Source organism: Procambarus clarkii, chromosome 71 (genome assembly GCF_040958095.1).
Source record: "Procambarus clarkii isolate CNS0578487 chromosome 71, FALCON_Pclarkii_2.0, whole genome shotgun sequence".
Taxonomy (NCBI): domain Eukaryota; kingdom Metazoa; phylum Arthropoda; class Malacostraca; order Decapoda; family Cambaridae; genus Procambarus; species Procambarus clarkii.
This window is the reverse complement of record NC_091220.1, coordinates 11492980-11506438: the sequence shown is the minus strand read 5'-3', so window position 1 is coordinate 11506438 and position 13459 is coordinate 11492980. Positions and strand designations below refer to the sequence as shown.

At 44.0% G+C, this 13459-nt stretch overlaps 1 protein-coding gene across 2 annotated transcripts in view; it reads left to right on the top strand.

Annotated features, from left to right (window-relative positions):
- iPLA2-VIA (calcium-independent phospholipase A2 VIA) overlaps nt 1-11344 on the top strand; it is a 72710-nt gene extending 61366 nt beyond the window's left edge. For both annotated transcript variants that reach the window (XM_045726131.2, XM_045726132.2), the window contains exons 14-15: nt 4122-4217; nt 10732-11344. In XM_045726131.2, the coding sequence (XP_045582087.1) occupies nt 4122-4217; nt 10732-10968 (333 nt within the window). In that variant the 3' untranslated portion in view covers nt 10969-11344. The remainder of the gene's footprint in view (nt 1-4121; nt 4218-10731) is intronic.
- The last annotated feature ends 2115 nt before the right edge of the window (nt 11345-13459 follow it).

Genomic DNA, 13459 nt, shown 5'->3' with positions numbered 1-13459 from the left:
TGGTGCCCTCCCAGGTTCGGTCATGGCTGGGTCTTGTGTGGGACTCTCAGACCACTTCCTTGTCTCTTCCTCCGGAGTCTCCCCTCCGGCTGCAGTTCCGCTTGCGCCTGTTTCTGAGGGGCTCCTGGGTCACCTGGTTGCTCAAGGGTTTGTGCGGGAGCCTGAACCTCGCAGTGTTGGTCTACCCGCCGGGTCGGGTTTGGCTTCGTCGGCTGTTCTGGTTCCTTTGGGGACGTCCCTTCCGCCTCTCTTGCAATCGCTGGGTTCGACTCCCAGGGGCCTTGCATCGGCTACTGCGTCGCCGGCTTCCTCTAAGGGTTTTTCGGGGTTCGGTGCCTTGGCACCTGCCCGAGCCCTGGCTTGATGTGTTCACAGACACGTCGTCTCTCGGCTGGGGCTTTGTGACCAGTGCTCACCAGGCCGGCCAGGGGGGGGGTGGGGTCCGTCCTTCCATCGAGTCCACAGCACGGTGCGGAAGTTCGTGGCAGTGTAGTTTGCGCTTCAGAGGATTCGGGTCACCCGCGAGTCGACGATCTGGCTCCATTCGAACTACTCCCCGGGGGTTCATTGCCTGAACCGAGGGGGTTCGATGTGGTCCTTAGCTCTTTGGGACTGATCGCTTCAGGTGACTCTTCTGCTGAGTTCTCGGGGTTTGGGTCTCCTGACTGTTCACGTGCAAGGAGTGTCCAACGTCTTGGCCGACGGCCTGTCCCATTTCGTTCCCCTCTCCACAGAATGGACGGTCGACGCTGACTCATTCAGTTGGGTTTGCCAGACGTTCAGTCGCCCCTAGGTGGACCTCTTTGTGTCGGCGTGGTCACGGCGCCTTTCCCTGTATGTGGCGCCCTTCCCCGACTGCGAAGCCGTCGGGGTCGATGCCTTACGGCAGGACTGGTCGAGGTAGGGGGTTCCTTTACCTCTTTTCCCTGGTTCAGCTGTTACTTCAGGTCCTGACTCGCTTGGAGACTTACCAGGGAAGAGTTGTCCTCTTGGCCCCGTTGTGGTCAGCCCAGACATGGTTTCAGGCACTGCTTGCTCGGTGTCCGAACCCGGAGGTTTTCCCGCGGCTTTGCCTTTTCCAGCAGATCGGACTGGAACGTCACATGGCTGGTTCGATCTTCTCCTCGAGTCTTTGCATATGGTATTTTTTATTCGAGTTTATCATCATCTCTATGGTGATCAGGTGGTTTCCTTGTTAGTGTCCCACCTGCTGGTTTCGTCTTGGCGGGAGTACGAGGTTTCCTGGCGGTCCTTCTGTTTCTTCCCGAGTCTTTGTCGTTGTACTTCACTTTCTGTTAGGGTGGTGGTGTCCTTTCTCTCTCGGTTGTTCCAGGACCGTCACCTTATGCCTAACACTGTCGCCTCGTGTCGTGCGGAGCTGGCGGAGCCTCTTCAGCTTGCTTTCTGTATTGATGTTACTTCTACACTGTTTTGCAAACTGTCTCTGGCGTTGTTTCACCTCCGGCCTGCTCATGCACCGCCTGAGCTGTCCTGGTCATTGGACTCTTATCGTTCTCCTCGGTTGTTGTGGCCCCTTCAGTTCAGGATTGTTTCTCCAAGGCTCTTTTTCTGTTGGCATTGGCCTCTGGGGATTGGGTTGGTGAGCCTCATGCTCTTCTTCAGTGCTGGAGTTTCTGCTCTTTTGGTCATGGTGATGGGTTCATTTTGCATCCTTCTTTTCTGGCGAAGAATGAGAGTGGCTTTCTGGAGGGGTCCTTGGGATGTTGATGCTTGGTTGGTCAGGGCGGGGGTGCATCATGTGTTGTGTCCAGTTGTAGCTGTCTGTCGCTATTTGCGTGCCACAGCCTCTGTGTCCGGGGACGCACTCTGGGTTGATCCAGTTTCCCTTCTTCCATGTTCTAGGGTTCGGGTCTCTCAGGTCATCTGCAGGGTTATTCGGTCTAGCCAGCCTGCGGTCTACTCCCGTGCCCATGACATTCGTAAGTTTGCTGCATTGGCTGCCATCTTCGTTAACATGTCCTGGGCTGACATTCGGGCACAGGGTTTTTGGCGGTCGAACAGGGTCCTGGCTGCATGCTGCCTTGTAAATGTTCCTGGGGGCTAGTCGGGCCTGTGTCGCTTTCGGTCGGCGGTTGCAGCCTATTGTCTCAACTTTGAGTTGAGGTGCGAGCACTGACTGCCTCCCGGGTAAGTCCCTCTAGTTTTTGTCTTTGGTGATGTAGCTCTGGGGAGCCGAAAGGGCTCCCCCCCCCCCCCAAAAAAAAAAGCATTGCATGTAATGAAATGCCATTTTCTGGGTGAGACCCAAAGGCTCCCCGGCAATCCCTCCCCCCTGGACAGCGTTTTTTCGCGTGTTTTGACATCCAGCCTCGAACTGGAGAATGGATCGCCGGCGCAGTGCGTCTGGGGCTCTCCCCTTCTCCCTCCCAGGGAGGGGAAAGCTGCGCAAACATGCGGCGCAGCTCGTATGACGTCATGCTCGTTTGCTCGTTTTCATTAGGAGAGTTCTGTCCACTCGTTTGTCTATTTTAGTCGTTTTAACCAGAATAGGGGTTTGTTTTGGGATGCTTACCTTTCTGGATGCCTGGCCCGTTCGATGGCAGACATATAATGCTCCACATCCCATGTGCATTTCTATAGGCCATTGCTCCTCGTGCCTCTCTGAGAGGGGCCAGGTTCTGGCTCATGGTCCCCGGTAGGCCTAGAAATCCATTCACACTGACTGATGCTAAAGTCTAATGATATACATATCAGCCTGGATAGTTCAAGTGAGCCTTCGGGACTCACTCAGAAAATGGCGTTTCATTACATTCAATGCTGGGGGTTTTCCCCCTAACCCTCCCGTTACTTATAAGAGTAAGAGAGGGTGTTGTTAGCTATCCTCTACGGTATGGCTTTTAATCTCGTACCTTACAAGGGAGAGTGAGAAAGTCCTCCATCCCACTGGAAAAAGTCTCCATGAAGCAAGCGAAGCTTTACAAATAGCTGGAGGGTTCACAAAAAACGAAGCCTCGAAGTCGCCAAATAACTCCGCAAACGATTCCCACAGAACAAGGAATTTATGCAAACTAGCTTTAAACTCATTCGTATCAATTACTGCCATCAGGCGGCCTGGCCAAAGCCCTTAGCCAGCTACCCTGGTCAGTTCTGTTGCTGATGATCCAGTGTTTAGTTCTGCCTTTAGTGTTACGGTCACCCCAGTCGTGGGCAAGTCCTGTCGCTTAAAGCTAAATGCTGGCCATCCTTGGGCTTTGTTAGTAGGGGCTTTTTTGTTTGTATAGTATTGCTCTTAATTTTACGGTTTGAGGATGGGTTGATGTGTTGCATATCCAATCTTGCTTCACCCCTATTCTATATTAGATTTTGTTATCAGCTGTATGTTACAGGTTACTTAGTGGATGTATCTTTGGGGATGGCAGCTGCTTTACTGGAGGTTTGGTTCCTGGCTCAGATGACTGCAGGGCTTGAATTGGTGGCATATCCCTCGGGAAATGTGACAGAGGCTTGGAAGACTACTGTCCGTTTGATTCCATTGTCTCTTCTGGATAAGCCTTGGATTTTTTATTGAGCCTGTTGGCACATGCAGTCCCAGAGTCCTGGCAGCTTTCTGTCTGTGGGACACTGATACTGGAGTGCATGACATTAGCAGAGGGCACATTTTTTCTGGTCTGAGGGAGGTGGCTCATCTTTTTCTCTTCTCCAGGTTGAACTGCTGCTTCTGTTGTTGCCTAGGTTGAGGCTACTTTCTTCTATGGGCTCCTATGTGACTGTTATGCTCTAGTTTCTGGCTTTTCTTGCCTGTTGTCCTGACTTTCTTCTGTTGCTCTGTTCACGAAATTTGGTAAAGTGCATCTCAAATCGGTGAGTATAATACTTCATTTGACTGAAAAAGAGAAAGTTGAAACATATGCATGGATTTGCTGTACATATGCAACTACTGTTAGAAAATTTATTTGAACTAAAACCGAATAAAAACAGTTAGTGCTGGTTCTCTGCTGTTCATGCTCAAAATGATGAAATGTAAAATTTTACAGTGATGTTCTTTTCCCGCTTTGATTATCTGGTCAGAATGTACAATATTCAACTATTCATGTTCTTTTGATGATGCCAGCATGTATACTTTATTTTTTTATGAATAATTATGACTGATTTGATTCCAGGTTGATGCCATTGACTGCTTCAGACCTGAAAGTATGTGGAGTACAGTGCAGATGGCATTTGGTCTCTCAAACATTGCAAAGATGCTGATTGACCAAGTATGTATAATTTTTAGTTATTATCTTTGCACTGGATTTAATATTCTCAAGATGCTCTTTACAAAATAAATTCATATCTCAATGTTCAGTGATATCTTACTCAAGGTAATCAGTAGGTTCCTGGACCTACTCCTACAACAAGATATTTTATTTTTCTGTTGAGGTTGAATGATGGCTAGCGTGGCTAGCAGCAGGGAGCCACACTGAAATAGCTCTACACTTTAAAGTCCCATTAGCCCTTGCAAGTTATTAAAAGCATACCTACCTGTTGATGATTTTGAGGCTCAATGTCCCCATAACCCGGTCTCTGACTAGGGCTCCTGGTTGATCGGCACTACTGGAGATGAGAGGGCAAAACCAGGGTCACTCCAAACCCTCACAGAGGCACAGGGCGGGGATTCATTATCACCCTCGCTGAATATTCAGATCTCCAGAAAGAAAGTGAAGCAAACAGGCAACAGCAAGGTCAAAAGAAAGTAAAGACAATCAAATGACTTATCAAGTGATCCCCCCAGTAGTAAGGTCATAACCCTCCTAGTACTGTACTCTCAAGGTGTTCAACCCATTTAGCTTTAACTATTGCTTCTAGTATTTTGACTAACACGCTTGTTAATAATATGGGTCTATAATTTAGAGGTTCCTCTTGACTATCATTTTTATAGATTGGTACTATGTTTACCATTTTCCATAAATCTGCTAAGATTCTTATGCACAAGGATGTCTGGAATATTAATTGGAGGGGGATGCTCAGCTCAGTTACACATTCTTGCACCCAAGGTGAAACTCCATGAGGTCCAACTGCTTTATTTCTTCCTATCCCTGTGAGTAATTTTTCCACTTAGTCTTGAGATGCCTCTATGTATTCTATGGCATGCACTGGAATTGGTATTGGGTCCGGTTCTATAAAATCCTCATTTTGTACAAACAAACTTTGGAACTGTTAATTTAGCATTTCACACATCTCTTTTTCATTCTCAGTAGTCCTGTTCCCTGTTCTCAATCTCTGGATTTGATTCATTACATGCAACTTGCTTTTAATGAATTTATAGAAAAGGCTTGGATCTGTTTTACATTTGTCTGCTATACCTTTCTCAAAGTTCCTTTCTGCCTCTCTCCTCACTGTTGTGTACTTGTTTTTTTGCTTGCTTGTAGTGCTGGTATGTTTGTGTGACTTCCTATATTTAACTCATTTTCTTGTCTTTTCCTCTCTGGCCCTCTCACAATTTCTGTTGAACCAATCCTGTTTTCTGGTCCTGCATCTCTGTTTTGGCATAAATGTTTGTGTGACTTCATCATATATTTTGCAAAATTTGGCATACATCTCATTTCCTTCCTTGCCTAGCAACGTCTGTCAAATTAAACTCTTTTAAAAAAATTCCAAATTACCCATAGTGTCCTCTCTTGAAATTGAGTTTAACAGCTGTTTCAATGTCCCTATTTTTTTCTAGATTATATCTCAAATCATATTTAATGTCAAACAGGACATGATCACTCTTTTCCCAAGTGAGGAAGGTACTGGATGACAAATATCTCTGCTTCTTTTCTGGTGAGCATTAGATTCAGTATTGACAGAACACCCCCTTCCCTCACTCTTGTGGCCTGCTTGATGTTTTGATACATAAATGTCTCCAGAATGAGATTACAAATCTGCCTGTCCAGTTGTCCTCCGTTCTTGCTTCGTAGGCCTCCCAGTCTATTGCTGTAAAGTTGATGTTCTCCCAGTACTCACAAGCATGATTTATCTATCTGCTTTTACTGTAATCTCACTCATGACAATTATGAGGCCCTCTTATATGTCATCCAGTTCTCCCTTTGTCCATGTGTTGCTTAACTCAGTACATGGTTTAACTCTTTAATTTAGAATCCCCGCCAGTACAATAGTCATTTCTGCACATGCGCAGAGCACTGTTACAGTAGGAAAATGTCCTTCCCAAAAACAGTGAAAAAAATACTTACATAAAGGACATTCAGTGATTGAAAATACAGTCTGGAACTCTATAATTCATAGAAATTTACAATTTTGGGATACGAGTTTGTATGGAATGTTATTAGAACCTAGGTGGGTACGAGTTTGTATGGAATGTTTTTAGAACCTAGGTGGGTACACACACACACACACACACACACACACACACACACACACACACACACACACACACACACACACACACACACACACACACACACACACACACACACAGAGGAGAGCTACAGTGACTTGGTCATTCACGAAGTGACAACACCTTGGGTGCGGTCAGCATCAGTGCGATGCTCGGGTGGTCTACAAGAACAATAAGTGTATAATGATAATCTATTTCATGTTATAATTTAGTGGTGCTGAGTTACAGCTAGTGTAGGATTAGGTCTTTTTATGTAGAAGTGTATATATAGTCTCCTGTGTTTTGGGGACAAACCAAGTTTTGTATTGTTTCGGTCATGCATTCCTGCACACATGTTCCGTGCTCCCTCAATTTTGATCCATGTTAGTAAAGTGTTTAACTGTAAAGTCTATATATTGTTAATACTCAGATGGAACCCCTGTATTGTGTATTGAGCATTGCTGTATTGAGCAGCACACAAGAAGCACTGCCTAAGAACATCTGAAAGACGGAACTCGCTTCCCACCACTTAAGCGTCCGGGTTTGGGAGAAGTCCTGCCAAACACTCAAGAAAAGGACAGGAGTGTCAGTAAGCCAGGATGAATCAAGGATGTTATAACCAAGTAAAAAATGCTGAAGCTGACCTGAACTCAAAAGAGGATGGGGGTCCATAATGGAAGCATGCACCTGATTCTGCATGAGGAAGTGAAAAAAGTTTTCATGTCCTAACAAAGAGGAAATGCAGGATCATGTAAACCTTCAGATATAAGATAATCCTGCCAAACCCAACGGCACATGAAAGCACACCTGGGGAGATAGGTGGTAGCAGTCAAGTAATTGAGCTGGTAAGGAAAAGGGTGATAGGAGAAGTCCTTTCTCCTGGTGCAAAATATCCTCACTGGATGGAACCAAAGTCCAGTAGTGGATGAATGGCACCCACAACTTGGTTACAAAGGGCATCAGTGGTGTGTAATATAAAGAACCACATGAACCCTAGTGCACCCTCAAAAGAAAATAAAGCAGAAGGGCCTCTAACGACCAGTTACCATAGAAGTCAATAACATGTGCACTAACCTGGCCAAGTCTCTTCACCCCTGTGGCCTGGCCTCTCAGGGCCAACTCTTGACCACACCAGGGAAGGAACTCGGGCAGTTCAGGGGCAATGCTAAATGGGTGCCTAGGAAAGGTAGCCCTAAACATGTGCAGCTCAGAGCACACATTATGCCAAGTCAAATATAAAAAACTAGGAATAGTACACTAGCAAAATGGCCTCCATGGGAAGAGTCCAAATGATGGCCAGCACTTATCTTGGAGAAGTGGGAGTTGCTATGGTATGTCAGACATGGAATATCTCACATCAGCAAAAGGAATGGGTAGGTGCTAATTTTGAAGCTGGGAACTTTGGGATACAACCTGTTGACAACTTTGTGCACTGAAGAGGAAGTGTTTTTTGTACCCATTTTGAGTTAATCTTTTGCTGTATCTGTTGGCTGTTTTCATGCTTCATTTTCCTGAAGCATTCAGTTGTCTGTATTGTCTCATCTACTTGCTGGTTGCTTTCCCAGTGAGGGTGATCATAACAATCACCTGGTCCCTGTGCCTCTGTGAGGGGGGGGGGCAGGTACTGGCTCTGGTAGGCCAACAGGAAGCCTAAGACTGATGGGACAGATTAATGGCAAGCTATCTTAGTGGCAGCTTGAGGGAGCCACCAAGGAGCTCCCCCAGAAAAACATTTACTGTAAGCAATTACCTAAGTGTAGTTACAGGATGAGAGCTACGCTCGTGGTGTCCCGTCTTCCCAGCACTCTGTCATATAACGCTTTGAAAATACTGACGGTTTTGGCCTCCACCATAGTTTAAATCTATGACCTCTTGTTCTTAAAGTTCCAGGTCTCGGGAAATCTTCATTATCAATTTTGTCAATTCCTGTTACTATTTTGTATGTAGTGATCATATCACCTCTTTTTCTTCTGTCTTCTAGTTTCAGCATATTTAATGCCTCTAACCTCTCCTCGTAGCTCTTGTCCTTCAGTTCTGGGAGCCACTTAGTAACATGTCTTTGCACCTTTTCCAGTTTGTTGATGTGCTTCTTAAGATATGGGCACCACACAACCACTGCATATTCTAGCTTTGGCCTAACAAAAGTCGTGAACAATTTCTTTAGTCTTTCCCCATCCATGTATTTAAAAGCAATTCTGAAGTTAGAAAGTGTAGCATAGGCTCCTCACACAACGTTCTTTATGTGGTCCTCAGGTGACAGTTTTCTATCTAGAACCACCCCTAGATCTCTTTCTTTATCAGAATTCTTTAAAGATTTCTCACATAATTTATAGGTTGTGTGGAGTCTATGTTCTCCTATTCCACATTCCATAACATGGCATTTATACACACTAAATTCCATTTGCCAAGTGGTGCTCCATATACTTATTTTGTCCAGGTCATCTTGAAGGGCATGACAATCATCTAAGTTTCTTATCCTTCCTATTATCTTAGCATCATCAGCAAACATGTTCATATAATTCTGTATACCAACTGGTAGATCATTTATGTAGACAATGAACATCACCGGTGCAAGAACTGAACCCTGTGGTACTCTTGTGACATTTCTCCAGTTCGATACATTGCCTCTGATCACTGCCCTCATTTTTCTATCAGCCAGAAAATTTTTCATCCATGTTAGAAGTCTACCTGTCACCCCTCCAATATTTTCCAGTTTCCAGAACAACCTCTTATGTGGAACTCTGTCAAAAGCCCTTTTTAGGTCCAAATAGATGCAGTCAACCCAACCATCTCTTTCCTGTAAAAGCTCTGTGGCTAGATCATAGAAACTGAGTAAATTGCTTGATCATAGAAACTCAGTAAATTCGATACACAGGATCCTCCAGATCGAAAACCATACTGTCTATTTGATGATATATCATTTCTCTCCAGGTGTTCCACCCATTTAGTTTTTATTTTTCCAATATTTTGACTATTACACTTGTCAATGATATAGGTCTATAATTCAGGAGGTCTTCCCTGTTGCCACTTTTGTAGATTGGAACAATATTAGCCTTTTTCCACATATCTGCTATGACTCCTGTACACAGGAATGTCTGAAAAATCAGCTGAAGTGGAATGCTGAGCTCAGGTGCACAGTCTCTCAGAACCCATGGTGAAACTCCATCTGGACCAACTGCTTTGTTCTTACTTAGCTCCAGGAGCATTTGTGTCACTTCGTCTCTAGACACCTCTATGTACTCTATGCTGTTCTCTGGAATTCTTAATGTGTCTGGTTCTTTGAACATCTCATTTTGTACAAACATACTTTGGAACTTTTCGTTTAATGTTTCACACATTTCCTTTTCATTTTCCGTGCATCTGTCCCCCATTTTCAACCTTTGAATATTATTCTTTACCTGCAGCTTGCTTTTAATGAATTTATAGAAAAGGCCTGGATCTGGTTTACATTTGTCTGCTATACCGTTCTCAAAGTTCCTCTCTGCCTCTCCCTCCTTACTGACTTGTAGTTGTTTCTTGAGTCTTTGTATCGCTGCTATGTTTGGGGGTTTGGTCTCTTTCTGTAACGATTCCATGCTTGTGTCTTTTGATCTCTGGCCCTCTCGCAATTTCTGTTGAACCAACCCTGTTTCCTAGGTCTGCATGTCTGTTTTGGTATGAATGTTTGTGTGCCTTCATCATATATTTTGCAAAATTTGGCATACATCTCGTTTACTTCCTTGCCTAGCAACATGTCTGTCCAATTATACCCATGAAAAAAATTTATAAGTTCCCTATAGTGTCCTCTCTTGAAATCGAGTTTAACAACTGTTTCACTGTCCCCATTCTCTACTAAATTATATCGCATAGCATATTTAATGTCCAAGAGGACTTGATCACTCTTTCCCAAGGGAGGAAGGTACTGGATGTCAAATACCTCTTCTTTCCTGGTGAATACTAGATCCAGTACTGACGGAACATCCCCTTCCCTCATTCTTGTGGCCTGCTTGACGTGTTGATACATGAATGTCTCCAAGATGAGGTTTACAAATCTGTCTGTCCAAATGTCCTCTGTTCTTGCCTCGTAGGCCTCCCAGTCTATTGCCTTAAAGTTGAAGTCCCTCAGTACCAGCAATCGGGATTTATCTTTATCAGCTCTTGAGGCCCTCTCGTTTGTCATCCAGATCTTCCTTTGTCCATGTGTTGGTTGCTGGTGGGCTGTAGGCAAGACCTAAGTGTTCTTAGGTGTTGTGTGTTCATCCTTGCGCTCACAATTTTCCTCCCAGCCTCCCTATTTTCAAATTCACTCTTCAATCTGTTATCATCCTTCTATCCATTTCATACATATAAATACATTTATTTTTATTATTTTATTTTAAACTAAATTAAAAATAATTATAAATATAATGGTACATGTCTGACTCTTTCTGTTACAGGCAACAATGGCAGATAATTGTACAGTTGACAGGGCACGAGCTTGGTGTGCATCATGTGGCATCACGTACTTACGTCTCTCTCCTCAACTGTCCTTGGATGTTCAGCTGGATGACACTCGAGATGACATTCTTGTCAATGCCTTGTGGGAGACCATGGTTTACATCCGAAGCAAAAATGCTCAGATTCATAAATTTGCAACTCTTTTAACAGCTGGTCGTGTTCAACAGACACACTGAGTAGCAATATAAGTTGCTTTGCTTTATATCTAGGGAGGAATGTCAGCTGTTAGTTACAAATTTATGAATTATTTATATGTATGTGTGTGTGTTGAAATATATGTTGCCCAAGATTGTTGAAAAAATCTGATGTTGATAGAGTTCTCTCTCAGCATGCCTACTACACCTCTGCTTTCCAGTGGGGCTATTTTACACATCCTATCATGCCTTCTGGTCTCGTGGAGTTATTTTTGTGTGTCCGATTTGGAACTAGTCCTAATAGTAATATATAATATATATGAAATGTAACCTGCCGATGACCCTATGGTATCATCGGGAATCTAAAATAATATATAATGTATAATTATATAAATAAAATTGCTTGCATATTACACTCTTTTAGCTTATAAATTGCAATGATACCTTTATTTTCTAAGATAAATTTATATGTAAGGTATACCTGCACATTAACTCCTTAACTGCGTTGCCTCCAAATGTGACACCCCCGCAGTGCGCAGGAAATAAATTCTCTGGAAAAAATTCTTTTTTCTTTTTAAAGTGTCAAAAACCCTTCCCTCATTATGGGTATGTAAAAAAAAAACTCGAAATTGTACTTACTTTGGCTGCTATGGGGTCCAGAAGTTGGGGCGTGACGTCATCATTCCCCGTGCGGTAAGCTCTCGGGGGCGGTGGGGCGCTCGGGGCGGGGTGCGGGAGTTGCTTCGAATATATTTTCAATTATTTTTTGCGCACCTTTCCAAATACATTTTCATACACGTACACTATAATATCGCAGTACAACATCCGTACTGTCCGTAGACACTGTGTTACGTGCATGAAACTTGTGTACACATAAGCAGCACATATTTACTATGTATCATGCTAATTTGTGTATATATACAATCTACACACTATACACTGTCACACACTATATACATTCACCATCAACACATTCAGAACACCGCGTAGCAGCTGCTTCGTATGGGCCAATAGCAGCTGCCTCGTATGGGCCAATATCAGCTGCCTCGTATGGGCCAATAGCAGCTGCCTCGTATGGGCCAATAGCAGCTGCCTCGTATGGGCCAATAGCAGCTGCCCCGTATGGGCCAATAGCAGCTGCCCCGTATGGGCCAATAGCAGCTGCCCCGTATGGGCCAATAGCAGCTGCCCCGTATGGGCCAATAGCAGCTGCCCCGTATGGGCCAATAGCAGCTGCCTCGTATGGGCCAATAGGAGCATTTGGCCATGAACACATTCAGAACACCTCGAGTGAGAGCAGCCACCCCAGCCAGTCTCCTTCACTCCAACATCTTACTCGCCAACATTGCTCCTCCCACCATATTGCTATAGTTCTTATTACACATGTTCTATATACCTATCTACATGTTTTATTTACCAGAACTATGCAAGTAAGCCCGTATTGTGTCCAAACAGTACAGTGGCCACCATACACTGCATGAAAAATCACACAGCAGACGACGCTACGATTACGTCACCTCCCTCACCAAAATAGCTCCTCTCAACATTCTTCTGTTGCTGTTCTTACACTATATACACACACTATATATACCCATGTACATATGTGTTGCCCATAGCGAACCAGTAAGCTAGTATATATGCCCGAAACACTTTGCGTAATAGTGGCTTTAGGCATTGTATGTACTAGCTCTACCTATAAGTCAACCAATCCTTGTAAAAATTTATTGTATGTACCTTACCTAAATAAAATTGTATTGTATTGTATTGTATGGTGAGCAAAACAAGAGTGGCAGCCACACACAATGAGGCTACCTCAATTCTCGCCCTCCCTCCCTCATCAAAATTCCTCCTTCCACAATACTATGCACAACGTTAATTATAACCACATTCCTGCTATTATCACAATCCTGGTCACTAATTCCTGTAAATGAATAATTGACCACACGTTTATTTTGAAAAGGAACCTAAGAAATCATTTGAAGATTCCTAGATGAAGGAAATAATGCTGTGGCTAGCGCTGTGAACATCGTGAACAGCATTGAATCACTGATATTTGAACATTGTACCCAGTCATTATCACACTCAGGCTCTAATATAACACTATCATAGCTAAATAATACAAGTTGTATATATATTTTGACATTATTAGGCGATGCTGTGGTCACATGCTGAACAGCAGTGCTGTGCGCTCATGCTGCGAGTGACAGCCTTGGTTGCTCACACACTACTGAGGCTCCCACACCCGGGAATGTGGACCACGATTTGTTTTAAAGATGGCGTCTGTTTACAAGAGCCCTGAGGAAGCTGATGTGAACCCCATGTAGCCGCGGGAGTTTTGAATGGAACGTGAAAAATACAAATACCCGGAGGCGCGTTGCGCAAACCAGACGTGAGCCTGCAGGCGCGTTGCGCAGTTTAAGGGTTAAGAAGTTGCAAAAAAGGTATTGTTCTGATAAATGTTAATTTTATCTGCAACATAATTCTTGAACAAAAGTGAAGATGTAAATGTTATTAAGAGTAATTAAAATTGCTT